Source organism: Bos javanicus, chromosome 7 (assembly GCF_032452875.1).
Source record: "Bos javanicus breed banteng chromosome 7, ARS-OSU_banteng_1.0, whole genome shotgun sequence".
In the NCBI taxonomy this organism is placed as follows: domain Eukaryota; kingdom Metazoa; phylum Chordata; class Mammalia; order Artiodactyla; family Bovidae; genus Bos; species Bos javanicus.
In genome coordinates, this window is record NC_083874.1 from 51,451,087 (window position 1) to 51,478,613 (window position 27,527).

The 27,527-nt window shown below is 42.7% G+C and overlaps 2 protein-coding genes across 8 annotated transcripts in view; both read left to right on the plus strand.

Moving 5' to 3' along the window:
• LOC133251350 (protocadherin alpha-C2) overlaps positions 1-27,527 on the plus strand; it is a 208,809-nt gene that overhangs the window by 33,557 nt on the left and 147,725 nt on the right. The window contains exons 1-2 of one of the 7 annotated variants that reach the window (XM_061423696.1): positions 6,586-9,459; positions 13,286-16,265. The exons of 3 other annotated variants lie outside the window; for them this stretch is intronic. In XM_061423696.1, coding sequence (XP_061279680.1) covers positions 7,069-9,459; positions 13,286-13,354 — 2,460 coding nt within the window. In that variant the 5' untranslated portion in view covers positions 6,586-7,068 and the 3' untranslated portion in view covers positions 13,355-16,265. Of the gene's footprint in view, positions 1-2,000; positions 6,345-6,585; positions 9,460-13,285; positions 16,266-16,405; positions 19,419-27,527 lie in introns of those variants that run through there. 3 more of the 7 variants (XM_061423697.1, XM_061423690.1, XM_061423692.1) reach the window with 3 other exon arrangements.
• Positions 21,892-27,527, plus strand: part of LOC133251351 (protocadherin alpha-10-like) — a 119,679-nt gene continuing 114,043 nt past the window's right edge. Inside the window, 1 exon segment of the mRNA XM_061423698.1 lies at positions 21,892-27,527. Within this exon segment, the coding sequence (XP_061279682.1) occupies positions 25,257-27,527 (2,271 nt within the window). The 5' untranslated portion in view covers positions 21,892-25,256.

The window sequence follows — 27,527 nt, forward strand, 5'->3', positions numbered from 1 at the left end:
TTCAAAGAGACTCTTCATTTAGGGCAGCAATTTATGAAATACCTTAACCACTATAGAAAACTTTCAACTAACAAGACTATATGGCAATATAGATTTTGTCAAGGCTTATCTTTCTGTAAGCAAAGGAATCTTTTTCTTGGGGGGCTTAGTATTGGTTAGCAAATGAACTCTTTACTTACTAAAAATAACTGTAATAGAAAGTCAGTGATAAGGACTACTACTTATCAGTATAAATATTAGATGTAGGATATGTTATGTAATTTATGTAAGGTGTTCTCATGTTGGGGATACTTTGTATTACAGTTGTCTGTGAGGATTATACAAGTATATCAGAATTCTGGAGAAGGGTGAGTGTTGGTGTGTGTTTATTTGAAAAATCTTTTTATGACTTTCATTGTATCATTTAGAGAAAGAGTTTAATTATCTACAGTTGATGACAGTAAGGATGAATTCATAGTAAAATTGACATTTTGGCATGACTTTGATATGAGTGGAGCATTTTTTACAGGTAAAGGTGTAGATAATTTTTAAAAATTGAACAAAGATTGTATTGAGGAAGAAGGCAAGTAAGTGATCTATGTTGTCTGCAAAATAGAGATAATATTGGAAAATAGTTAAAAATAACACCAGAAATGTTGGCTTGTGATCACATCTCAGGTCATATAGAAGTGATTCTAACATCTTGGAATTTATTTGTTTAGTGCAATCCAATAAAAGCTGTACCCATGAAGATAAATATGGTGGTATGTGAAAAGACAGATGGGCTATATTACAACTTTGAATAGGACAAGTAGGGGACATGGAGTAATTAAAAAAAAAATCCACAGAGGTGACATGTAAAATGTTAATGCCATTAAATAAAAGGTGAATTTAAGGGCTTGAATTTGAGGAGTATTAATAATTTATCTTCATAACCTTTAAATTGTAATCAAATTATTTTCTGGGAGTTATCAGCATGTATAGGTAAAAATGATTATCACAACCATTGAAAAGAGGAAGAAAGATGTGAATTGGGGAATACCTTTAATAAAAGTCTTGTTTGAAATGTTAGAAGTGGATAAGAGCATTTTAATGAAATCATGTAAGAGCTTGAAGTCGAAAGAAAAGGATAAGGTCATTTAGGAGCAGCTGAAGGATCAAAGCAGCAAAGCACAATAGGTAGAAATTCCACAAGATTTTGCAGTGATGGAGAAGTATGCAAAGGAAAACATTTTGAGGGGGAGACCTAATAGAAGCTGTAGAGAAATTAAGAAATGCTGTAAAGATTATGTTCCTAAATTTTCATCCTCCATTATTAAATAAAAGAAACATTATTAGGAGCAGTTGATGTTCATTGAACAAAGAAAGAACGAACTTTGATCATCTATAAGGTCTTTAAAATTTGGGTAAAATTTGTTACTTTAAAATTACAGTCTTTTATCAGAGCAAAATATAATAGCATATCTTGTGACAGAAATATATGCACATGTTCTCTACACAAAATATGGAGGATAATTTGCACTTCTAATTCCCACTTAAACTTTCTAAACTGGTTGATACAGTTTTAACATTACTAGAAGGAAAGTTGTTTCACTCTGAATATTCTGAACCCTTACTCTAAACTAATAAGATAAATGAGATATTTACAAACATGAGGAGATTTACTATAAAAGTAAGGCAAAAGACATATATATGTATAATATATATAGCATGAATTCATTTCTTACCCTTTGGAGCCGCATGATGTCGCTGTCTACCATGAATACACAAGCTGTTATTCAAGTCCATTCCTCCCATTATTGCATCCTTCCAAGAGTGCTGAATGATGGCAGTCGCAGAAGAATTGAATTAACAGACTCGGGATCATACAATATTTCATCTTAATGCCTAGACAAGATTTCCTGATGGAAATAAACCAGGAAGTATTTGAAATGGTTATTACATCTGAAGGTCGACTGAGATCCCGGTGTTTGATGCTCTCGCTTCTGCTTCTTGCAGCCTGGGAAGCAGGGAGCGGCCAGGTCCACTACTCGGTCCCGGAGGAGGCCAAACACGGCACCTTCGTGGGTCGCATTGCCCAGGACCTGGGACTGGAGCTGGCGGAACTGGTTCCCCGCCTGTTTCGGGTAGCATCCAAAGGCCGCGGGGACCTTCTGGAGGTAAATCTGCAGAATGGCATTTTGTTTGTGAATTCTCGGATCGACCGAGAGGAGCTGTGCGGGCGGAGCGCGGAGTGCAGCATCCACCTGGAGGTGATCGTGGACCGGCCGCTGCAGGTGTTCCATGTGGAGGTGGAGGTGAAGGACATTAACGACAACCCGCCTGTGTTCCCGGTAAAGGAACAAAGAGTGTTGATTTACGAATCTAGGCTGCCAGATTCTTTGTTTCCACTAGAGGGCGCATCGGATGCAGATGTGGGGTCAAATTCTATTTTAACCTACAGACTCACTTCAAACGAAAATTTCGCACTGGATGTGAAAACAAACAGTGATGACAGTACACAAATTGGGCTCGTGTTAAGGAAATCCTTGGACAGAGAAGAAGTGCCCGAACATAACTTACTCCTCATGGCCACTGACCAAGGCAAACCTGAGCTCACTGGCACTGTTCAGCTGCTGATTACCGTACTGGATGTGAATGACAATGCTCCCAGTTTTGGACAATCTGAATACGAAGTAAAAATCTTTGAAAACTCAGATAACGGAACAATAGTTATCCGAGTGAATGCTTCTGATAGGGATGAAGGAGCGAATGGGGAAATATCATATTCTTTTAATAATCTTGTTCCAGCCACTATTAGTAACCAGTTTAGAATAGATGCGAATACTGGAGAAATAGTTATTCGAGGGAACTTAGATTTTGAAAATATGAATTTATACAAAATCCGTATTGAAGCGACGGACAAAGGCCACCCTCCCATGGCTGGTCATTGCACCGTTTTAGTGAAAGTCTTGGATAAAAATGATAACGTCCCTCAGATTGCGTTGACTTCCTTATCCTTGCCCGTCCGAGAGGATGCTCAATTCGGTACTGTCATAGCCCTAATTAGCGTGTCCGATCTGGACTCAGGTCCCAATGGGCAGGTGACCTGCTCTCTGACGCCCTATGTTCCCTTCAAACTGGTGTCCACCTTCAAGAATTACTATTCACTAGTGCTGGATAGCACCTTGGACCGAGAAAACGTGGCTAACTATGAAGTGGTTGTGACCGCAAAGGACGGGGGCTCGCCTTCTCTGTCGGCCACGGCCAGCATGTCCGTGGAGGTGGCCGACGTGAACGACAATGCGCCCGCATTCGCGCAGCCTGAGTACACGGTGTTCGTGAAGGAGAACAACCCGCCCGGCTGCCACATCTTCACCGTGTCAGCGCGAGACGCGGACGCTCAGGAGAACGCCCTGGTGTCCTACTCGCTGGTGGAGCGGAGGGTGGGCGAGCGCGCGCTGTCAAGCTACGTGTCGGTGCACGCGGAGAGCGGCAAGGTGTACGCGCTGCAACCGCTGGACCACGAGGAGCTGGAGCTGCTGCAATTCCAGGTGAGCGCGCGCGATGCGGGCGTGCCGCCCCTGGGCAGCAACGTGACGCTGCAGGTATTCGTGCTGGACGAGAACGACAACGCGCCTGCGCTGCTGCCTCCCGGGTCTGGCGGAGGACCCAGCGCGCTGAGCCAGGTGGTGTCGAGGTCCGTGGGCGCGGGCCACGTGGTGGCGAAGGTGCGCGCGGTGGACGCTGACTCGGGCTACAACGCGTGGCTGTCGTACGAGCTGCAGCTGGCGGCGGGTGGCGCACGCAGCCCGTTCCGCGTGGGGCTGTACACCGGCGAGATCAGCACGACGCGCGCCCTGGACGAGGCGGACGCGCCGCGCCAGCGCCTGCTGGTGCTGGTGAAGGACCACGGCGAGCCGGCGCTGACGGCCACAGCCACCGTGCTGCTGTCGCTGGAAGACAGCGGCCAGGCTCCCAAGGCCTCTTCGCGGGGGTTGTCTGGTGCAGCTGGCACAGAAACGGTGTTAGTGGATGTTAACGTGTACCTGATCATCGCCATCTGCGCCGTGTCCAGCCTGTTGGTTCTTACACTTCTGCTGTACACGGCGCTGCGGTGCTCGGCGCCGCCCAGCGAGGGCGCGTGCGGGCCCGTGAAGCCCAGGCTGGTGTGCTCCAGCGCGGTGGGGAGCTGGTCTTACTCTCAGGAGAGGCGGCAGAGGGTGTGCTCTGAGGAGGGGCCGCCCAAGACCGACCTCATGGCCTTCAGTCCCAGCCTACCAGCCTGTCCAGTAGTGGCGGATATGGGCGAGCATCAGGATTTAAAGGATGACAGTCTTTCCAAAGTAAGTCTGAGTTTTCATAATTAACAGTTGATTTTTTAAAATGTTTTCATTATTTTCCTTGGGTTTATGTTTAAATTTTCCTATTTCAACAAATTGAGTAATTTTGCATTATATACATCTTTTCTTCTTCGTTAATTATTGTAATCTCTTTGGTTTTTTAAACTTGAGTAGAGTGGAATCAGACATTATTAAAACATCATTCTACATGTCAAGATTTTTGTCTCAAAACTCAAAATTTCCTTAGATAACCATTTGTGATACATTAAAAAATGCATTGGTAGTATTTTTCCTTATTAATATTGTAGACTTTGATTACTTTGCATTTGAACTTCAGGAGAGTTATTTCACACTCATTTTAATTGATATATTATTTCAACATCACTTTATTATAGTTTTATCCTTCAGCTTCCTTCTTCCTTCCTTTCCTTCTTCTCTCTCTCTCTCTTTGATGCTTCTGCTTAGCCAACACTTTTGATTATCCACTTTGTTAATGACTGTCTTCATCATATCTTAAATCTATATTCCTTTTTGGGCCTGGTGATTCCAAGAGTCCAAGAGTCTGTAGTGCTCATTTACTGTTGGCCTTTTAAACTATTTAGAGACAAAATACATAATAATAGTTATCCTGATAACTAATATTCTTCTTTTAAAAATTTTATTTATTTATCACCTTGCTGGATCTTCATTACTGTGTGGGTTTTTCTCTAGTTTTGGGGAGCAAGGGCGACTCTCTAGCTGTGGAGCATGGGCTTCTCATTGTAAAGGCTTCTCTTGTTGCAGATCACAGGTTCTAGAGCTGGTGGGCTCAGTATTTGCAGCTCCTGGACTCTAGTGCACAGGCTCAATAGTTGTGGTTCATGGGCTTAATTGCTCTGGGCATGTGGGATCTTCCTGGATCAGGGATTGAACCCATGTCTCCTGCATTAGCAGGCAGATTCTTTACCTCTGAGCCTCCAGTGAGGCCCAGAATACTTCTGATTGGGATGAAAAAGTGAATGGGGAAATTTCACACTCTCAACTACCATGTGATACCCATGTTATTGCTCAGCTTATCAGGGATCCAAATATTTGACAATAATTCAATAGAATGTGGACTTTGACCAAGTAAATTCATGTAAAATGTGCATTGAGTTCTCAGACACTGAAAACCCCGTATTTATGTTTGACTTATTTGGTGGGCTCCTTTTCATGGAGAGTTTATTTCTTCTAATTTAATGCTTTCATTATTCATTCTGTATTATGATTTAAAGTATTCACCATTTCTCTACATGCAAGAAATGGATAGTAGTGTTAATTTTTGTAAGTTTTGAAAATGATGCTGTGCCAAGAATCATTGAGTTAACAAGACCCAGCCCCTGGCTTCAAGAAGTTGGTAGAAAAATAAAGATATCTGTCATACATAAATATGATCATCTTAGAAGGCTGAATATTATAACAGGTACAAGAAATGTAAACCACTCTGAGTGGATTGAACAGAAATAACTGCCTATTTTTCTTTTTGAAGAAGCCCTTCAAGAGGTATGATATTTTTAGCGGTTTGTAAATGGAAAAGTTTCCTTTGAGAGAATACTGAGTATAATAGGTATTCTTGGGAACAGAGGAACTTAAAGAAATGAGTACATACAAAATCCAAAATGTGCCTGGACATAGAGAATAGTCTGTTTTGGTTAAAACATATGGTTCCCATAGGAAAGAGTACGCGATAAAGCAGGAAAAGTAATGTGAGAAAAATTTCTTGGGTAATTTGGGTACTTTGCTAAGAAATTTTGACTCACCTCTCATTATTTGAAAGCTATAAAAAATGTGAATCAATAGGAATAAAAGGTGCTTTTCACTAAGATGACTGCCAGGATTAAGAGAAGGATAAAGGAGTTGTGACAAGATGAAACAATAAGAAGCTATTGCAATAATTCAGGACAGTAACAATATTTAAAACCCATTTAGGCACAGGTAAAACTTGGAAAGCATTAGAATACAGATGTTAATTATTTTACTTGCATTGGGAACATAGGGGTGAAATATTAAAAAAAAAAAACAAAACACCTCACTCTGTTAAGTAGAAATAAAAAGGATAAAACACCACAAGCTTGATTAAAGTCTGCTTTCTTAAGAAAAGAATGTGGATTATTTCCTTATATTCCTTGCTTCTGCAAACAAACAACCTTTCTAAGTTTTTCTGCCATTAGATTCTTGAGATCCTGGGTCCCTAGAGAGACCAGGAATTTTCTTAAAATAAATTGAATTTTATTTCAGAAAAATTGAATTTTCTGAACTGTGAACTAAGGATTTTAAAATTTAGTATTGCTAACATAATTCAATTTGTCATTAATATTTTTATCCTAATTTTAAACGTTTTGTAAAGAACATATTTTCAAGGCATGAGGAAGCCACAATTATGGTCATATTAAATATTAGGCACATAAATCTTCTAATAATGCCTTAAGCAAGCATGAGAAATATGGTCCTACACTTTAAGAAAAATAAAGAAAAATTCAGAGGTTGAAATAAAACCTCGTGTCCTAATAATACAAAGCTGATTTTTAAATTCGTACTTACTATTTGGGCCACATGATGTCGCTCTTTACTGTGAAATTCTCTCAATTCAAGACAGAATTAAGTCACATTGGAAAGAGTCTCCACTCTGTTTTAATATTCGGAGGTTGAACAATGGCGAACACATCATGAAAATAAAGAGGGGATAAGAAGACTCCTCTAAATTTTGGAACAAGATACACTGATTGGAAGAAAATCCCAATAATTTGAGATGTACTCAAATCTAGGCGACTTGGGGAACCGGCAGCTATTGCTATTTTTTATAATTTTCTCGATCTGGAAGACAGCAAGTGGCCAGGTCCGCTACTCGGTCTTGGAAGAAGCCAAACACGGCACCTTCGTGGGCCGAATTGCCCAGGACCTGGGACTGGAGCTGGCGGAGCTGGTGCCGCGCCTGTTCCGGGTGGCGTCTAAAGACCTCGGGGAACTTCTGGAGGTAAATCTGCAGAATGGCATTTTGTTTGTGAATTCTCGGATCGACCGGGAGGAGCTGTGCGGGCGGAGCGCGGAGTGCAGTATCCACCTGGAGGTGATCGTGGACCGGCCGCTGCAGGTGTTCCATGTGGAGGTGGAGGTGAAGGACATTAACGACAATCCTCCTGTGTTCCAGGGGACACAAAAGAATCTGTTTATCGCGGAATCCAGGCCGCTTGACTCTCGGTTTCCACTAGAGGGCGCCTCCGACGCAGATATCGGGGAGAACGCTCTGTTGACTTACAGGCTGAGCTCCAGTGAGTATTTCTCTCTGGAGGTACCAACCACCGACCAGCAGGTAAAACCTCTCAGTCTTGTATTACGCAAACCTTTAGACAGGGAAGAATCTCCGGAACTTCATTTAGTGCTCACGGCCACTGACAGAGGCAAACCTGAGCTGACTGGCACCGTTCAGTTATTCATCAAAGTGCTAGACGTCAATGACAACACTCCAATTTTTGATAGAACACTCTATGCTGTGAAGTTAGCAGAAAATGTCCCTAATGGAACGTTGGTAATTAAACTTAACGCCTCAGATTTAGACGAAGGCTTGAATGCGGATATTATTTATTCATTCTCTAGTGACGCGTCTCCTGATATAAAATTTAAGTTCTACATAGACCCTGTAAGTGGGGAAATTACAGTTACAGGACACATCGATTTTGAAGAAAGAAAAACCTACAAAATCCGAGTAGAGGCGACTGATAAAGGCTACCCACCCCTGACTGGTCACTGTACAGTTCTTGTGGAAGTTTTGGATGCTAATGACAATCCTCCAGTGTTGACAGTCACTTCCCTGTCCCTTCCTATCTCAGAGAATGCTCAGCCAGGCACAGTCATCACCTTGATTAACGTGTCTGACCGAGATTCTGGAGCAAATGGACAGGTGACCTGTTCTCTGACGCCTCATGTCCCCTTCAAGCTTGTGTCCACCTTCAAGAATTACTATTCGCTGGTCCTGGACAGTGCCTTGGATCGTGAAAGCGTAGCGAACTATGAAGTAGTAGTGACTGCGAGGGATGGGGGCTCGCCTTCTCTGTCGGCCACGGCCAGCGTGTCCGTGGAGGTGGCCGACGTGAACGACAACGCGCCCGCCTTCCCGCAGCCCGAGTACACGGTGTTCGTGAAGGAGAACAACCCGCCCGGCTGCCACATCTTCACCGTGTCAGCGCGAGACGCGGACGCTCAGGAGAACGCCCTGGTGTCCTACTCGCTGGTGGAGCGGAGGGTGGGCGAGCGCGCGCTGTCAAGCTACGTGTCGGTGCACGCGGAGAGCGGCAAGGTGTACGCGCTGCAACCGCTGGACCACGAGGAGCTGGAGCTGCTGCAGTTCCAGGTGAGCGCGCGCGATGCGGGCGTGCCGCCCCTGGGCAGCAACGTGACGCTGCAGGTATTCGTGCTGGACGAGAACGACAACGCGCCTGCGCTGCTGCCTCCCGGGTCTGGCGGAGGACCCAGCGCGGTGAGCCAGGTGGTGTCGAGGTCCGTGGGCGCGGGCCACGTGGTGGCGAAGGTGCGCGCGGTGGACGCCGACTCGGGCTACAACGCGTGGCTGTCGTACGAGCTGCAGCTGGCGGCGGGTGGCGCACGCAGCCCGTTCCGCGTGGGGCTGTACACCGGCGAGATCAGCACGACGCGCGCTCTGGACGAGGCGGACGCGTCGCGCCAGCGTCTGCTGGTGCTGGTGAAGGACCACGGCGAGCCGGCGCTGACGGCCACGGCCACCGTGCTGCTATCGCTGGAGGACAGCGGCCAGGCTCCCAAGGCCTCTTCGCGGGCGTTGTCTGGCGCAGCTGGCGCAGAGACGGCGTTAGTGGATGTGAACGTGTACCTGATCATCGCCATTTGCGCGGTGTCCAGCCTGTTGGTGCTTTCGCTGCTGCTGTACACGGCGCTGCGGTGCTCGGCGCCGCCCAGCGAGGGCGCGTGCGGGCCGGTGAAGCCCAGGCTGGTGTGCTCCAGCGCGGTGGAGAGCTGCTCTTACTCGCAGGAGAGGCGACAGAGGGTGTGCTCTGGGGAGGGGCCGCCCAAGACCGACCTCATGGCCTTCAGCCCCAGCCTGCCTCCATTCCCAGGTGCTGAAGCCATAGGCAAACAGCAAGACTTAAATGTTGATCATTGCGCGGAAGTAAGTCTATTTACATTTATATTATAATTATTTACAATGAAATTTCATATTTACTTTAAAACTATTTCATATATTTTCTTTTTAAAATGTATTGCAAATTTCACAGTTCTATATTCAAACATTATTGTGGTTTATAAATATCTACAATTAATCGTTAGTTTCCCCAGATTTATTGAGAAATAGTTGTTGTATAACATTCCCCATAAGGTGTAAAAGATGATAATTTTATATACATGTATATAGTAAATTTAGTTGCAATTTCTCAGTGCTATCAGACATTATTAACTATTTCCCCAAGTTAGATTTCTGGTCAAATTAAAATTTTCCTTGGATGAATTTCTTATTGGATATGATTTTATCCTTTGTAATACCTCACTTTATGAACACTAAGAACATCCAGTGTATATGTATTCCTCCACATAGCATTTATTTTTCATGATTACATATTGTGTGTACTTTTTAACCTTCACATGGTATGTTCTGATAATATTGAAGTATTTTTTGGTGATTAGTTTTAATTTACTCACTTAAGATCAGAGTCCATACATTTCATTTTCTTCTCTTTCTTACTGTTGGTATATAGATGTACAGATATATCTACAACTCTATATGTACTATTTTCAACCCAGGTCTCCCATATTTGGGGTTATTCTTTACTGTGTGAGCCACCAGGGAAGCCTGTATTTATATAGAGTTTCTCTATTGGTATATCAAGCAGTTTAGTTATGTTGTTTTTCAGTTGCTAAGTCATGTGCAACTCTGCAACCTCATGAACTGCAGCACACCAGGCTTCCCTGTCCTTCATTATCTCTGGGAGTTTGCTCTAACGCATGTCCATTGAGTCAGTGATGCTATCCAGCCATCTCATACTTTGTTGTCCCTTTCTCCTCTTGCCCTCAATCTTTCCCAGCATCAGGGTCTTTTCTAATGAGTCAGCTCTTTGGCTCTTTGCATCAGGTGCCCAAATATTGGAGCTTCAACATCAGTCCTTCCAATGAATATTCAGGGTTTATTTCCTTTAGGATTGACTGGTTTGATCTCCTTGCTGTCTAAGGGATTCTCAAGAGTTTTCTCTAGCACCACAATTTGAAAGCATCAATTCTTCCACATTCAGCCTTCTTCATGGTCCAACTCTCACATGCATACATGACTACTGAGAAAACCATAGCTTTGATTATCTGGACCTTTGTTGGCAAAGTGACATCTTTGCTTTTTAATACACTGTCTAGCTTTGTAATAGCTTTCCTTCCAAGGAGCAAGCGTCTTTTAGTTTAATGGCTGCGGTCACCATCCACAGTGAATTTGGAGCCCAAGAAAATAAAATCTGTCACTATTTCCACATGGCTATTTGCCATGAAGTGATGGAACAGGATGCCATGATCTTAGTTTTTTGAATGTTGAGTTTTAAGCCGGCTTTTTCACTCTCCACTTTCACCCTCATCAAGAGGCTCTTTAGTTCCTCTTCGCTTTCTGTCATTAGAGTAATGTCGTCTGCATATCTGACATTAGTTATCAGTTCAGTTTAGTTCAGTCCCTCAGTTGTGTCTGACTCTTTGTGACCCCATGAATCATAGCACACCAGGCCTCCCTGTCTATCACCGACTCCCGGAGTTCACTCAGACTCATGTCCATCGAGTCAGTGATGCCATCCAGCCATCTAATCCTCTGTCGTCCCCTTCTCCTCCTGCCCCCCAATCCCTCCCAGCATCAGAGTCTTTTCCAATGAGTCAACTCTTCTCATGAGGTGGCCAAAGTACTGGAGTTTCATCTTTAGCATCATTCCTTCCAAAGAAATCCCAGGGCTGATTTCCTTCAGAATGGACTGGTTGGAGCTCCTTGCAGTCCAAGGGACTCTCAAGAGTCTTCTCCAACACCACACTTCAAAAGCATCAATTCTTTGGCGCTCAGCCTTCTTCACAGTCCAACTCTCACATCCATACATGACCACAGGAAAAACCGTAGCCTTGACTAGACGGACCTTTGTTGGCAAAGAAATGTCTCTGCTTTTCAATATGCTATCTAGGTTGGACGTAACTTCCCTTCCAAGGAGTGTCTTTTAATTTCATGGCTGCAGTCACCATCTGCAGTGATTTTGGAGCCCCCAAAAATAAAGTCTGACACTGTTTCCACTGTTTCCCCATCTATTTCCCATGAAGTGATGGGACTGGATGCCATGATCTTCATTTTCTGAATGTTGAGCTTTAAGCCAACTTTTTCACTGTCCTCTTTCACTTTCATCAAGAGGCTTTTTAGTTCCTCTTCACTTTCTGCCATAAGGGTGGTGTCATCTGCATATCTGATGTTATTGATATTTCTCCCGGCAATCTTGATTCCAGCTTGTACTTCTTCCAGTCCAGCCTTTCTCATGATGTACTCCGCATATAAGTTAAATAAGCAGGGTGACAATATACAGCCTTGAGGTACTCCTTTTCCTATTGGAACCAGTATGTTGTTCCATGTCCAGTTCTACCTGTTGCTTCCTGACCTGCATACAGATTTCTCAAGAGGCAGGTCAGGTGGTCTGGTATTCCCATCTCCTTCAGAATTTTCCACAGTTTATTGTGATCCACACAGTCAAAGGCTTTGGCGTAGTCAATAAAGCAGAAATAGATGTTTTTCTGGAACTCTTTTGCCTTTTGGATGATCCAGTGGATGTTGGCAATTTGATCTCTGGTTCCTCTGCCTTTTCTAAAACCATCTTGAACATCAGGAAGTTCACGGTTCACGTATTGCTGAAGCCTGGCTTGGAGAATTTTGAGCATTACTTTACTAGCGTGTGAGATGAGTGCAATTGTGCAGTAGTTTGAGCATTCTTTGGCATTGCCTTTCTTTGGGATTGGAATGAAAACTGACCTGTTCCAGTTCTGTGGCCACTGCTGAGTTTTCCAGATTTGCTGGCATATTGAGTGCAGCACTTTCACAGCATCATCTTTCAGGATTTGAAATAGCTCAACTGGAATTTCATCACCTCCACTAGCTTTGTTCGTAGTGATGCTTTCTAAGGCCCACTTGACTTCACATTCCAGGATGTCTGGCTCTAAGTCAGTGATCATACCATCGTGATTATCTGGGATATGAAGATCTTTTTTGTACAGTTCTTCTGTGTATTCTTGCCACCTCTTCTTGATATCTTCTACTTCTGTTAGGTCCATACCATTTCTGTCCTTTATCAAGCCCATCTTTGCATGAAATGTTCCCTTGGTATCTCTTTAGTTATAAAGAATAATAATTTCTTCTGAAAATTTAAATGTTTCCATCCTATATTTATTATAGACCAGAAGTTATAAAAATAGGTAATACAAAACAGGAATAATAAAAATAGGAACTATCAGGTTATTCCTTGTAGGTCCAATGTTTAGAACTCAGTGCTTTCACTACTGGAGACCCAAGTTTGTCAGTCCCTAATAGGAGGAATAAGATTCTGCAAACTACTCAGCCAAACAAAGAAAAAATCCCCAAGGAGAAAATACACAAAAAACTCACAATACAATATCCTCTCAATACAATATCAAATAGATCATTTTACCATTTCAAGATATGTACTTTACTATCAGATAATTTTTGTCATGTCAATCATAATATGTTTTGAGGATGTAAGTATAGTAAATAATTGCTTTTAGACTGATAAAAATCTACTTAACTCTAATTATTAATATTGAATAAAATACTATCAGCCCTTTGTAGATGAGTTGGAGTAGTGTGGGAAAATATTTTGCATTGATTTTTATTTTCTATATGACTTAGAAAAATATTTTGAATAGAAGAAGCATGTATTAATGCCATTCTTGGTGACCAACTGATAAATTTATAAATTTTCATTACATAGAATATGCAGATGTTGCTGCTGCTGCTGCAAAGTCGCTTCAGTCGTGTCCGACTCTGTTCGACCCCATAGATGGCAGCCCACCAGGCTCCCCCGTCCCTGGGATTCTCCAGGCAAGAACATTGGAGTGGGTTGCCATTTCCTTCTCCAATGCAGGAAAGTGAAAAGTGAAAGTGAAGTCACTCAGTCATGTCCGACTCTTAGCGACCCCATAGACTGCAGCCTACCAGGCTCCTCCGTCCATGGGATTTTCCAGGCAAGAGTACTGGAGTGGGGTGCCATTGCCTTCTCCAATGCAGATGTTAGGACCCATTAATTCAAGTAAAGATTTTTAGTGTTATAGAGTAAAATTTTGAAAGTCCAAGAAAGTTTATTAGTTTGCCATTTCATTTTTTCATTATTTTGCTTCTTCTTGTCTTTTTAAAATATTTTTTCTTATAACTCTTTGACCTGCCTTAATGTTAATCAGACAGCCATAGATTTTGAGCATCTTCCTTTGGAGAAAATGGGGGAATTTAATGGAATAGAATGAAGGGTTTCTGGTATTCTCAATTCTTATAACTTGTTATTAACATATTTCTTCATCTTATTATCAGTTATGGTCAGCAATATAATAATTTGTGGTCTCATGTTATTTCCTTTGATCAACTGTAAGTAATCTGAAATCAGTGTTACTTTGCAGTTTATTTTATATTTCTTACAATGCCATCACTGCCTATATTTGGTTATTAAAAGTACATGACATAAAAGGAATAATTTTAATTTTAGTCTTCAACTTAAATGGCTGTGTGTTGTTATATATGCTTATTTTTATCGTACTGCTTGAATCAAGTATGGAGTTTTAACCTTGTGAAAGTGATGGTACTCTTAGATTTCCTATTCTAAGCTTATCTGATTCTCAGGTATAACTTTAATCACTCAATTCTCCTCCTAACTGTTTATTTTTTAAAAATCCCTTAATTAAAAACAAAGACTGTTTCCACCACCTACCATTTACTTGACAACTCTCATAATTTCAATCGTTTTAGTTCTGTGTTCCTCCAACTCTCTAATTGGTATTTGAATTTCAATTTGGAAGTATGCCTATCACAAAGAGGGAGTCAAAATCTATATCTGTATTTTAATACTTTTCACTATTTTATCAATGCAGAGCTTTTAGCTATTAAATATTTCTTAACTGAAAGGCACCAGAGCTCAGTTATTAAATACTGTGAACCCTGAAGCATCCTGTATCAAAATTTCATCTCTATGAATTTTTCTTCATATAACATTTATTAAAGCATCTGTTATTTCAATTCCTTGGTTTCACATCCTATGAATGATGAATGAGTTCTATTGCATAGAATTTTTGTATCAAATAAGTAAATATTTATAAAATTGCTTATAAAACTATAACAAGTACTATGTGCATAAGAAAATCTGATTACTATTATTCAAAAGTACAAGGAGTTCATATTTGGAAATGGAAAAACTAAAATATTTGAAAGTCATTATGACCTTCCATATTACTCTTATGTAAAAATCATCTTTTATGATGTTATTTTCAGATTAACCTAGAATGTCTCAATGCTTTGAATTCTTTGGGGTAGAATAAAAAATTCATCTAAAAGTCAGTTGTTACAGGTTTTGGAAAGTCCAATTAGCACTCTGGGTATAGAAAATCTTTTTGGATCTAGAAAGTTATTTAGATAAAACCTCCATAGGGAAAGTCTAGACAATCTTGTGTGGACAGTGATGTATTTTTCCATGCTTATAAATTGCTTCAAATCAGAAGTCTGAGAATGTGTTTGAAATCTTTGTTCTTTTCCATTAGTAGTGTTTCCTTTTCCTTAAAAAGAAATACACAATATGTCTTATTGACGATTTAAAAATTAGTAGTACTTACTTCCTACTAAGGAAGTAAGCCTTATATATAGAGTGTTGTAGAATAACTTTTAAAATATAGCTATTTATCTTCATTAAACATTAATAGATCTTTAGAGGATCTTTAGAGATCTTTAGAGGATTCCAAGACCATGACATGCCAGAAACCACTGAATTATGAAAACCCAGCCTCTGACTTTGAAAAGCTTGAGATAAAAAACACATGAGTCATACAAGTTAAAAGAAGATATTAAAACAGGTATAAAAGTGGGGCTGCAGTTGAATAAAAATCATTCCTTGTTTGCATTTTTAAAGTAACACTTGGAAGGGTCATGGTGTTTTCAAATGAGTAAATTTCCCCTGAACACTTCTGTGAAGGAGAAAATTAAGCAAACTTGAAGACACCCACAGGCCTCAGTTGACTGGAAACTTGGAATAATCCATTTTGATGAAAACATATGGTTCACATAAAATAAAGGCAAAAAAGTGATATGAAAGTATCTCTTAATTTTGAGTATTAGACTAAGTCACTTTGAGTAGTAGATTAAGAAATTTGGATTCTTCAGAAGTTAGTTGGGAGCTAGCAAAAGATTTTAAGCAAAAGAAGTCAACATCGTATTTCAAAAGTTTGGAGGGAAAGAAAATCTAGGAAGCTACTGCAATAATCAAGGATAACAGCATTAGGTAAAAATGTTTCTTAGCTTGCTGTAAGAATATGAAAGAAAAGAAAGATATATAGAAGCATCAGTGGCACCATAAACTGATAATTTTTCCTCTACCAATTAAACTTTAAAAAAATTTATATTGGAGTATAGTTGACTTATGCTTTTACTCTTGAGAGGCACTAAAATCTAGATGCAAGTAATCTATTTGCTGTTTGAAATGAGAGCAGAATTCACAAGTGAACTTTCCTTGTTAAGTAGATACTAAGAAGGAAGAATCCCAAGCATAGCTTCAAAACCGGAAACTGGCCTAAGTACTAAAGATGAACAATAATGAAATTAAAATATATTATGAAAAGATAGGATATAAACTATATTGGGGATTTTTAAAAAATATTAATAAGTATTAAGGCTTGGAAAAATTGAACTATATAGATATAGGCATGCAACATATTTATGGAAACAAGTTATATAATTTCTAATAAAAATATAAAATAGTATCTTGGTACACAATATAGTAAAGCAAATTCTGTTCTCATTTTACATACATTCAATTCATAAAATTACTTAAGAAAATACCCAGTTAATTGCTCAATTTCCTAAATTATTTTTTCAGACATGTGAGAGTTTCTTTCTCAATGGTAGGATTTCCTAGAGACCCTGGAAAGAGTCACCAAAATCTTATAGCCAAAACCCTAAATCTGTAAATGTGGAAGATCCTGAATTACAAGATGAAAGAATCTTCCACTTTAAAATTCCTGGTTGTTCGATCATTTTTATTTTTACTTCATTTCTGTGATTATTTTAAAATTGTGTGGAATGTTTTCCCAGATGACAAAAGTTCACAATTTTGGTTTATACTAAACTTTTAGAGGTACTTAATTTGCTAGAATGCCTCCAACAAGACACAAATACTATTCTCTATTTCATTAATTATTAAGAAAAAATTCAGAGAAGGAAGTAAAATTTCTCAGGATAAGGTAAAATGTTCAGCCATGGAGTATGTACTTACTTTTTGGGCCACGTGATGTCACTCTCCGCCGAGAAATTCTCTGATCCAAGGCGACAGCCATCTTTGAGGCTTAGGAAATATGCTAGAGTCTTTTATAGTTTCCTAGTGCAGAACAATGACGAACACAGCAGGATGGAACTGACGGAATCAGAAGATTTCCCTTAATATTGAGAAATTTTTCGCTAAGAAGAAATAAGCTCGACTATTTGAAATGCTGTGCGCAAGTCAAGGCAACCAAGGGAACCGGAATCTACTACTGCTGTTTGTCACCCTCGCAGCCTGGGAGACAGGGAGTGGCCAGGTTCGTTATTCAGTTATGGAGGAGGCCAAACACGGCACCTTCGTGGGCCACATCGCCCAGGACCTAAGGCTGGAGTTGCAAGAGCTGGTGCCCCGCTTGTTCCAGTTGGATTCCAAAGGTCTTGGGGACCTTCTGGAGGTAAATCTGCAGAATGGCATTTTGTTTGTGAATTCTCGGATCGACCGGGAGGAGCTGTGCGGGCGGAGCGCGGAGTGCAGCATTCACTTGGAGGTGATCGTGGACCGGCCGCTGCAGGTGTTCCATGTGGAGGTGGAGGTGAAGGACATTAACGACAATCCTCCTGTGTTCCAGGGGACACAAAAGAATCTGTTTATCGCGGAATCCAGGCCGCTTGACTCTCGGTTTCCACTAGAGGGCGCCTCCGACGCAGATATCGGGGAGAACGCTCTGTTGACTTACAGGCTGAGCTCCAGTGAGTATTTCTCTCTGGAGGTACCAACCACCGACCAACAGGTAAAACCTCTCAGTCTTGTATTACGCAAACCTTTAGACAGGGAAGAATCTCCGGAACTTCATTTAGTGCTCACGGCCACTGACAGAGGCAAACCTGAGCTGACTGGCACCGTTCGGTTATTCATCAAAGTGCTAGACGTCAATGACAACACTCCAATTTTTGATAGAACACTCTATGCTGTGAAGTTAGCAGAAAATGTCCCTAATGGAACGTTGGTAATTAAACTTAACGCCTCAGATTTAGACGAAGGCTTGAATGCGGATATTATTTATTCATTCTCTAGTGACGCGTCTCCTGATATAAAATTTAAGTTCTACATAGACCCTGTAAGTGGGGAAATTACAGTTACAGGACACATCGATTTTGAAGAAAGAAAAACCTACAAAATCCGAGTAGAGGCGACTGATAAAGGCTACCCACCCCTGACTGGTCACTGTACAGTTCTTGTGGAAGTTTTGGATGCTAATGACAATGCTCCTAAGTTGACTATCAAAACTCTCTGGCTCCCCGTCAAAGAGGATGCACAGCTGGGGACAATCATCGCCCTGATCAGTGTGATTGACGGAGATGAAGGTGAAAATGGACAGGTGACCTGTTTTCTGACGCCTCATGTCCCCTTCAAGCTAGTGTCCACCTTCAAGAATTACTATTCGCTGGTCCTGGACAGTGCCTTGGATCGTGAGAGCGTAGCGAACTATGAAGTAGTAGTGACTGCGAGGGATGGGGGCTCGCCTTCGCTGTCGGCCACTGCCAGTGTGTCCGTGGAGGTGGCCGACGTGAACGACAACGCGCCCGCGTTCCTGCAGCCCGAGTACACGGTGTTCGTGAAGGAGAACAACCCGCCCGGCTGCCACATCTTCACCGTGTCGGCTTGGGACGCGGACGCGCAGGAGAACGCTCTGGTGTCCTACTCGCTGGTGGAGCGGCGGGTGGGCGAGCGCGCGCTGTCGAGCTACGTGTCGGTGCACGCGGAGAGCGGCAAGGTGTACGCGCTGCAACCGCTGGACCACGAGGAGCTGGAGCTGCTGCAGTTCCAGGTGAGCGCGCGCGATGCGGGCGTGCCGCCCCTGGGCAGCAACGTGACGCTGCAGGTGTTCGTGCTGGACGAGAACGACAACGCGCCTGCGCTGCTGCCGCCCGGGTCTGGCGGAGGACCCAGCGCGGTGAGCCAGGTGGTGTCGAGGTCCGTGGGCGCGGGCCACGTGGTGGCGAAGGTGCGCGCGGTGGACGCGGACTCGGGCTACAACGCGTGGCTGTCGTACGAGTTGCAGCTGGCGGCGGGTGGCGCACGCAGCCCGTTCCGCGTGGGGCTGTACACCGGCGAGATCAGCACGACGCGCGCCCTGGACGAGGCGGACGCGCCGCGCCAGCGCCTGCTGGTGCTGGTGAAGGACCACGGCGAGCCGGCGCTGACGGCCACGGCCACCGTGCTGCTGTCTCTGGAGGACAGCGGCCAGGCGCCCAAGGCCTCTTCGCGGGCGTTGTCTGGTGCAGCTGGCGCAGAGACGGCGTTAGTGGATGTGAACGTGTACCTGATCATCGCCATCTGCGCGGTGTCCAGCCTGTTGGTACTCACGCTGCTGCTGTACACGGCGCTGCGGTGCTCGGCGCCGCCCAGCGAAGGCGTGTGTGGACCTCTGAAGCCCAGGCTGGTGTGCTCCAGCGCGGTGGGGAGCTGGTCTTACTCGCAGGAGAGGCGACAGAGGGTGTGCTCTGGGGAGGGGCCGCCCAAGACCGACCTCATGGCCTTCAGCCCCAGCCTGCCTCCGTGTCCTGGATCTGTAGCCAATGATCCACAGGCTTCTTTGGACTCCTCTGGTAAGGTGGGTTATTCTAATATTTTATTTGTTCATTTTTGTATTCCGTCTTGAAAAATATCTTAATTATCTTCTAAGGTATAATAGAATAGTTTTCATCCATTTATCCTAGTTCTGCCAGAATGTTTAAATTTATTTGCAGAAAGTGAATACTTTTATTTTTTTTTGAGTTTTTTTGTTTGTACTTTAATAGAGAATTATTATAAACCATGCATTAAACAGGTATTTATTGGGACTGAATTAATTTTATTTAGAACCTGTTCTGGGAGTCATATTGAATTCCTGATCCATTGTTGCCGCCGTACCTGAAAACTATTAGGTGTAAACAAATTTAGTCGTTACACTTTACGTAAATGGAAACACCATTCTAAACTGCGCATGGTACTATAGTCTTAATTCTTTTGTTTTTAAGCAACCCCATAGCAGGTATAGTGAGTGGGCTTCCCTGGTGGCTCAGAAGGTGAAGTCTGTCTGCAATGTTTGATCCCTGGGTCGGGAAGATCCCCTGGAGGAGGAAATGATAACCCACTCTAGTACTCTTGCCCAGAAAATCCCATGGACAGAAAAGCCTGGTAGGCTACAGTCCATGGGGTCGCAAAGAGTTGGACACGACTGAGCAACTTTACTTTTACTTTACTTTACTATAGCAGGTATATGAGTAATTGTGACCTTGTTAACTTTGTAGTTGTCTACCTTTTTGGAGACACGGTGGTCAGCACTAATTAGTATCTGTAACTTCAATGAGCACCTTCCTCTATGCCTAGAAAAGAGATGCTTTACTTTAGGAATCTCATTTTGAATATAAGTGTTTCAAATATAACTCATTCTCTCTTGTTAAAAAAATTTTTTTTACATTGTCTGACAATGTAGTTCACAAGAAAGTGTTGGTTAAGAATCTTTTCTACCACTTAGAAAATTTCCTGAAATTCATGTTTTATCATTGAAAATATTTCCTGAAAGGTACTCTCTTTCCTCAAGAAGACTTTCTGCTTTTAATTTTTTTTCTGTTAGTGATATAATAATGCTCAAGCATTAAAATTTATCTACATTCTGCACTTTGAATTCTCTTGAAATTAACTGTATGGAACTTAAGCAGTTTAGAAGAGGATTTTTTTTCTTTCAATAGTACAAAAGACAGAAATCTGTAGATGAGGTTGTGCATCTTTAAATTTATTACATATTAAAGTTACAATTCTTGGATTGTGGCTTGTGAGTTTCAAATTGGTGGTTCTCCACACTCTGGTTAGTCTGAACATTCATTTTCTTCTCTAATTTATATTTTAAAAACTTCCTTTATTCTTGCATTGTAGTTGTGTAATTCACCTTGTATTTCTACTCAGGGATTTTATTCTTTATTGTGTCAGGTGTTTTACAAGGTATTTCTTAATTAAAAATTCAGCAGAGGAAAATCAGAATGGCTTTGAGAATAGAGCCACCATATAACCATAAATGTGCTAGTAAAATCTCTTCAAATAAAACACTTCAGTGCTTTTATTTTTTCCAAAGAACACATTTGGTATATGCTACAAAGCAATCTGGAAAAGGTCAGTTTTCATTCCAATCCCAAAGAAAGGCAATGCCAAAGAACGCTCAAACTACCACACAATTGCACTCATCTCACATGCTAGTAAAGTAATAGTCAAAATTCTCCAAGCCAGGCTTCAGCAATATGTGAACTGTGAACTTCCTGAGGTTCAAGCTGGTTTTAGAAAAGGCAGAGGAACCAGAGATCAAATTGCCAACATCCGCTGGATCATGGAAAAAGCAAGAGAGTTCCAGAAAAACATCTATTTCTGCTGTATTAGCTATGCCAAAGCCTTTGACTGTGTGGATCACAATAAACTGTGGAAAATTCTGAAAGAGATGGAAATACCAGACCACCTGACCTGCCTCTTGAGACATCTGTATGCAGGTCAGGAAGCAACAGGTAGAACTGGACATGGAACAAGAGACTGGTTCCAAATAAGAAAAGGAGTACGTCAAGGCTGTATATTGTCACCCTGCTTATTTAACTTATATGCAGAGTACATATGAGAAACGCTGGACTGGAAGAAGTACAAGCTGGAATCAAGATTGCCGGGAGAAATATCAGTAACCTCAGATATGCAGATGACACCACACTTATGGCAGAAAGTGAAGAGGAACTAAAAAGCCTCTTGATGAAAGTGAAAGAGGAGAGTGAAAAAGTTGGCTTAAAGCTCAACCTTCAGAAAACAAAGATCATGGCATCCAGTCCCATCACTTCATGGGAAATAGATGGGGAAACAGTGGAAACAGTGTCAGACTTTATTTTTGGGGGCTCCAAAATCACTGCAGATGGTGACTGCAGCCATGAAATTAAAAGACACTTACTCCTTGGAAGGAAAGTTATGTCCAACCTAGATAGCATATTGAAAAGCAGAGACATTTCTTTGCCAACAAAGGTCCGTCTAGTCAAGGCTACGGTTTTTCCTGTGGTCATGTATGGATGTGAGTTGGACTGTGAAGAAGGCTGAGCGCCAAAGAATTGATGCTTTTGAAGTGTGGTGTTGGAGAAGACTCTTGAGAGTCCCTTGGACTGCAGGGAGATCCAACCAGTCCATTCTGAAGGAGATCAGCCCTGGGTGTTCTTTGGAAGGAATGATGCTAAAGCTGAAACTCCAGTACTTTGGCCACCTCATGAGAAGAGTTGACTCATTGGAAAAGACTCTGATGCTGGGAGGGATTGGGGGCAGGAGGAGAAGGGGACGACAGAGGATGAGATGGCTGGATGGCATCACTGACTCGATGGACATGAGTCTGAGTGAACTCCGGGAGTTGGTGATGGACAGGGAGGCCTGGCGTGCTGCGATTCATGGGGTCACAAAGAGTCAAACACGACTGAGCGACTGAACTGAACAAAGCAATCTACTTTTTTTCCATCCTATTTATTTCAAAACTTGAGTATTTTCAGAACTCGTCATAAAACCTATGTCTATTGGCATAACACACTTTAAATCCCGACTTATACTTTCAATTATTTCTGTCTGTGCACTTTTTCAGTTTCCATATGCCACCTATATGTGGGTCCAGGTATTTGATTATGTTATATGGATTGAGGGATACTAGAAATGTCATTTCCTTCCCCCCCCAAATTCCCACCACTCTTCTAGTATCTTAGACCTAGTATTATTCGTTAAGTACTTACTACATCTTCTATACTTATACATTTTATTCTTTATCATTTTTAATTGTATCAATATAATCAGTAATTTAGTCCCTTATCCTAGTCTTTATTCCCTCCCAGAACATGGGTTATCATTGTGTGCAAATTTTCAAATCAGTAAACTTCTTAGTAATTGATTTTTTGGGTCATCAGGAAGCATGCTGCTGCTGCTGCTAAGTTGCTTCAGTCATGTCCGACTCCGTGCGACCCCATAGACGGCAGCCCACTAGGCTCCCCGGTCCCTGGGGTTCTCCAGGCAAGAACACTGGAGTGGGTTGCCATTTCCTTCTCCACAGGAAGCATGAACACAGTATAATTCAGGGAACTGGGAAGTTCCAAAACAGGGGGAAAGTCCAAAACAGAGAGGTGAGAGCTTGGAAGACGCTTCAGTGTTTCGCCTGCCTAGTAACTACCCCTCTGTTTATCTATAGGTAACCTTCTTCACTTTAAGCTAGAATCATGAGACCAACAATGAAACTCCCCTATGCCAGTCCCTGAATTGTAGTGTCAAGATAGGGCTAACTGAAGTTATGACATTTAGACACTTTTGAAAGTGAAAGGGGCACTATATAGATTTATACAAGAATGCAGACAAACATAGAGGGTATCCAGGCAGACTGGGGTCTGTGGTCAGCCTATCCTCAAAACTGAACATTCTGGTTCCCAGACATCATCTCAAATTTCTGAAATTATCAGTAAAATTTGTATTTTAACAAACATTCCAGTTAACTCTTATCCAACTGAAGTTTTAGATGCAATAGCTCTAATGAGTTGCTTGGGAAAGTAAGTTCTTATTATTTGACAAGATGTAACTTAACTACACTACTTTTTATTCATTATTGGAGATTTATATTGGGACATTTATGCTATTAACTGGTTCAAAAATGCTCATTAACAGCAATAGAATTTACCTTATATCATTGCGTTGAGATGATTAATAAATGATAAACTTATTTTTAGACTCCAGATAGTATTGACAGCTCACACTGAACATTGCTATTATGTATGGATAGATGAACTCATTTAAATTTTTATTATGTTTTGTAAGAAAAGTAACTCTTAAAATCAGGATTTGAATAGACTTTGACACTAGAATCATTCTAGAGGAGTATAGGACCATAAAATCAGAATTTAGCAGCATACATACATCAGTGAATTAACTGACCCTCATTCCTATAAATTTTCATATTCATAAATATTCTATTTCCCAGCTCTTAATAACTGTAAGAGTTCAAAATTATTGATTTCTTTTAAAAATAAAAACATAATCAAAGAAATTATCCTTTGGATCAGACAAAACTCCTAAGTTTTCCTTTTTGGAAAAGGAGAAACTTCAGGTTTTATCATTAGTGTAGATGTATTAATTGAGAATTTCAGTTACTGAATATTTGATTCCAAGAATTTTGAGATAAAATATTTTTACCACAGGTGATGAAAAACTATTGAAACACAAAATTATTAGATAATGCCAAAACTCTATATCTGGGGTGTTTGAAAAAACATAAATATGACAAGGATGAAATTAGTTGTCTCTGAAAGTAGAAATCAAAGTATAAAATTATTTTATTTTAAATCACAATTAAGATTTTTTGCTCATGTAAGATGTGTAAAAAAACTGAAACTTCCCCCTCTATAACTAATTTCTCAATATAAGCTCTTTTCTGTTCCTTAAAGATAGGAACACTGCTCAGCCTGTGCAGTAGCAATAGTAAAGGCTTTATAGGGTGACACCATTCTATAGGTAACAGTTTTTCCCAAAGAGCCAATTTTGGTCTTGAGCCTTATGAATACAATGTGGCTGAAGTGAGCTGAGAGTAACAGCCATTTATGAAACACTCACTCTCCTTAAAGTACTATCCTAGGCACTTAATATATCATAATTCATGCAACCACCATATTATTATTAATCTTCTATGAATGTTATCAAAGTGGAAACTGAGATGTAGAGGTTAAATTATTTTCCTTAAGTCACACAGCTAGTAAGTTGAAGACTAGGAATAAGAAGAGAGGAATTTCTGATGTTGAAGCCTGTGACCTTCTCTCTGCATTCTAGTGATGATTGGCTTTTAGAAGTTGCAAATACCTCACAGAGAATTGATGATTGAAATTAATGTCTGAATAAGATTTATTTAATATAAAAATAATGATGAAGAGAGTGAATTGTGTTAGAAGTTGAAGAGAGTTAAATTCGTTATCCAACAAAATGCTAGTACACTCAGTATTATACAAATACTAAAGTTGTCTTCAAATTTGACTAATGATAATCATGGTTGGAAGGAATTACTTCTGGGTGCTTTTCCATTAAAGAAAATGCTGCACTGCATATGGAAAATGATCATTATTATATACAAAAGAAACATAATGTGTCTTTGAAAGTTCATAAAGATACGAATTTGTGAAAATAGAATGAAAAGATACGAATGAGTTGTTAAACTCATGGAATTGTACTTACACATTAAGCCACCGGATGTCGCTGTCTTCCACAAAAATGGCTTTTCAGAACAGACTCAATCCTGTTTCTCAAGGACGAGGAAGGAGCTACATTCGGACATCTCAGCCATTTCGATAAAATTGAATGTAAGATATGGAACAGGAAAATTCGGAGCGTGTGGGTGTGTTCTAGATGACCCACTTATTGATTTGTAAAACAGAAGAAGGGTATGATGTTGGTCTACAGACCCAGCGGTCTGAGCACCCGGCGCCTGCTTCTCTCCTTTCTGTTTGTTGCAGCCTGGGACGCTGGGAGCGGCCAGGTCCACTACTCGGTCCTGGAGGAGGCTAAACACGGCACTTTCGTGGGTCGCATCGCTCAGGACCTGAGGCTGGAGCTGGCGGAGCTCGTGCCCCGCCTTTTCCGGATTGCATCCAAAGGCCGCGGGGACTTTCTGGAGGTAAATCTGCAGAATGGCATTTTGTTTGTGAATTCTCGGATCGACCGGGAGGAGCTGTGCGGGTGGAAAGCGGAGTGCGGCATCCACCTGGAGGTGATCGTGGAACGGCCGCTCCAGGTATTCCATGTGGAGGTGGAGGTGAAGGACATTAACGACAACCGGCCGGTTTTCTCCACCTCAGAACAAAAGCTCTCAATTCTGGAATCTCAACCGCTTGACTCTCGATTTCCTCTAGAAGGCGCATCTGATGCGGATATTGGAGAGAACGCAATGCTTACTTACGGACTCAGTTCAAATGAGTTTTTCACTCTTGATATTATAAACAAAAAGGACAAAGGCAAATTACCAGTGCTTGTTTTAAGCAAACTGCTGGATCGTGAAGAAAACCCTAAGCTTCGGTTGTTATTAACGGCAACTGATGGAGGCAAACCTGAACTTACCGGATCTGTTATTCTGCAGATCCTGGTGTTAGATGCTAATGACAATGCACCTGTATTTGACCAAACCGTGTACGAAGTTAAGATGTATGAAAATTCAGCGAACCAAACATTGGTCATTTGGCTAAATGCTTCTGATGCGGATGAAGGGATAAACAAGGAAGTAATATATTCATTTAGCTCTTTGGTTCCACCCACCATAAGAAGGAAATTTTTAATTAATGAAAGAACGGGAGAAGTAAGAATCAATGATGCCATTGACTTCGAAGATAGTAACACTTACGAAATTCATGTAGATGTTACAGATAAAGGAAACCTACCCATGGTTGGTCACTGCACCGTCCTAGTGGAAATCCTGGATGAAAATGATAATTCACCTGAGGTGGTTGTCACTTCTTTGGCTCTCCCGGTGCGAGAGGATGCTCAGGTAGGTACCATCATATCCCTGATCAGCGTGTCCGACCGTGACTCCGGCGCCAACGGGCAGGTGACCTGCTCACTAACACCTGAAAGCCCCTTCAAACTAGTGTCCACCTTCAAGAATTACTATTCACTCGTGTTGGACAGCGTCTTGGATCGTGAAAGCGTGGCGAACTATGAGGTGGTGGTGACTGCGAGAGATGGGGGCTCGCCTTCATTGTCGGCCACGGCCAGCGTGTCCGTGGAGGTGGCCGACGTGAACGACAATGTGCCCGCGTTCGCGCAGCCCGAGTACACAGTGTTCATAAAGGAGAACAACCCGCCCGGCTGCCACATCTTCACCGTGTCGGCGCGAGACGCGGACGCTCAGGAGAACGCGCTGGTGTCCTACTCGCTGGTGGAGCGGCGGGTGGGCGAGCGCGCGCTGTCGAGCTACGTGTCGGTGCACGCGGAGAGCGGCAAGGTGTACGCGCTGCAACCGCTGGACCACGAGGAGCTGGAGCTGCTGCAGTTCCAGGTGAGCGCGCGCGATGCGGGCGTGCCGCCCCTGGGCAGCAAAGTGACGCTGCAGGTGTTCGTGCTGGACGAGAACGACAACGCGCCCGCGCTGCTGCCGCCCGGGCCGGGTGGAGGACCCAGCGCGGTGAGCCAAGTGGTATCCAGGTCCGTGGACGCGGGCCACGTGGTGGCGAAGGTGCGCGCGGTGGACGCGGATTCGGGGTACAACGCGTGGCTGTCCTACGAGCTGCAGCTGGCGGCGGGTGGCGCACGCAGCCCGTTCCTCGTGGGGCTATACACCGGCGAGATCAGCACGACGCGCGCCCTGGACGAGGCGGACGCGCCGCGCCAGCGCCTGCTGGTGCTGGTGAAGGACCACGGCGAGCCGGCGCTGACGGCCACGGCCACCGTGCTGCTGTCTCTGGAGGACAGCGGCCAGGCTCCCAAGGCCTCTTCGCGGGCGTTGTCTGGTGCAGCTGGCGCAGAGACGGCGTTAGTGGATGTGAATGTGTACCTGATCATCGCCATTTGCGCGGTGTCCAGCCTGTTGGTGCTCACGCTGCTGCTGTACACGGCGCTGCGGTGCTCGGCGCCGCCCAATGAGGGCGCGTGCGGGCCGGTGAAGCCCAGGCTGGTGTGCTCCAGCGCGGTGGGGAGCTGGTCTTACTGTCAGCAGAAGCAGCAG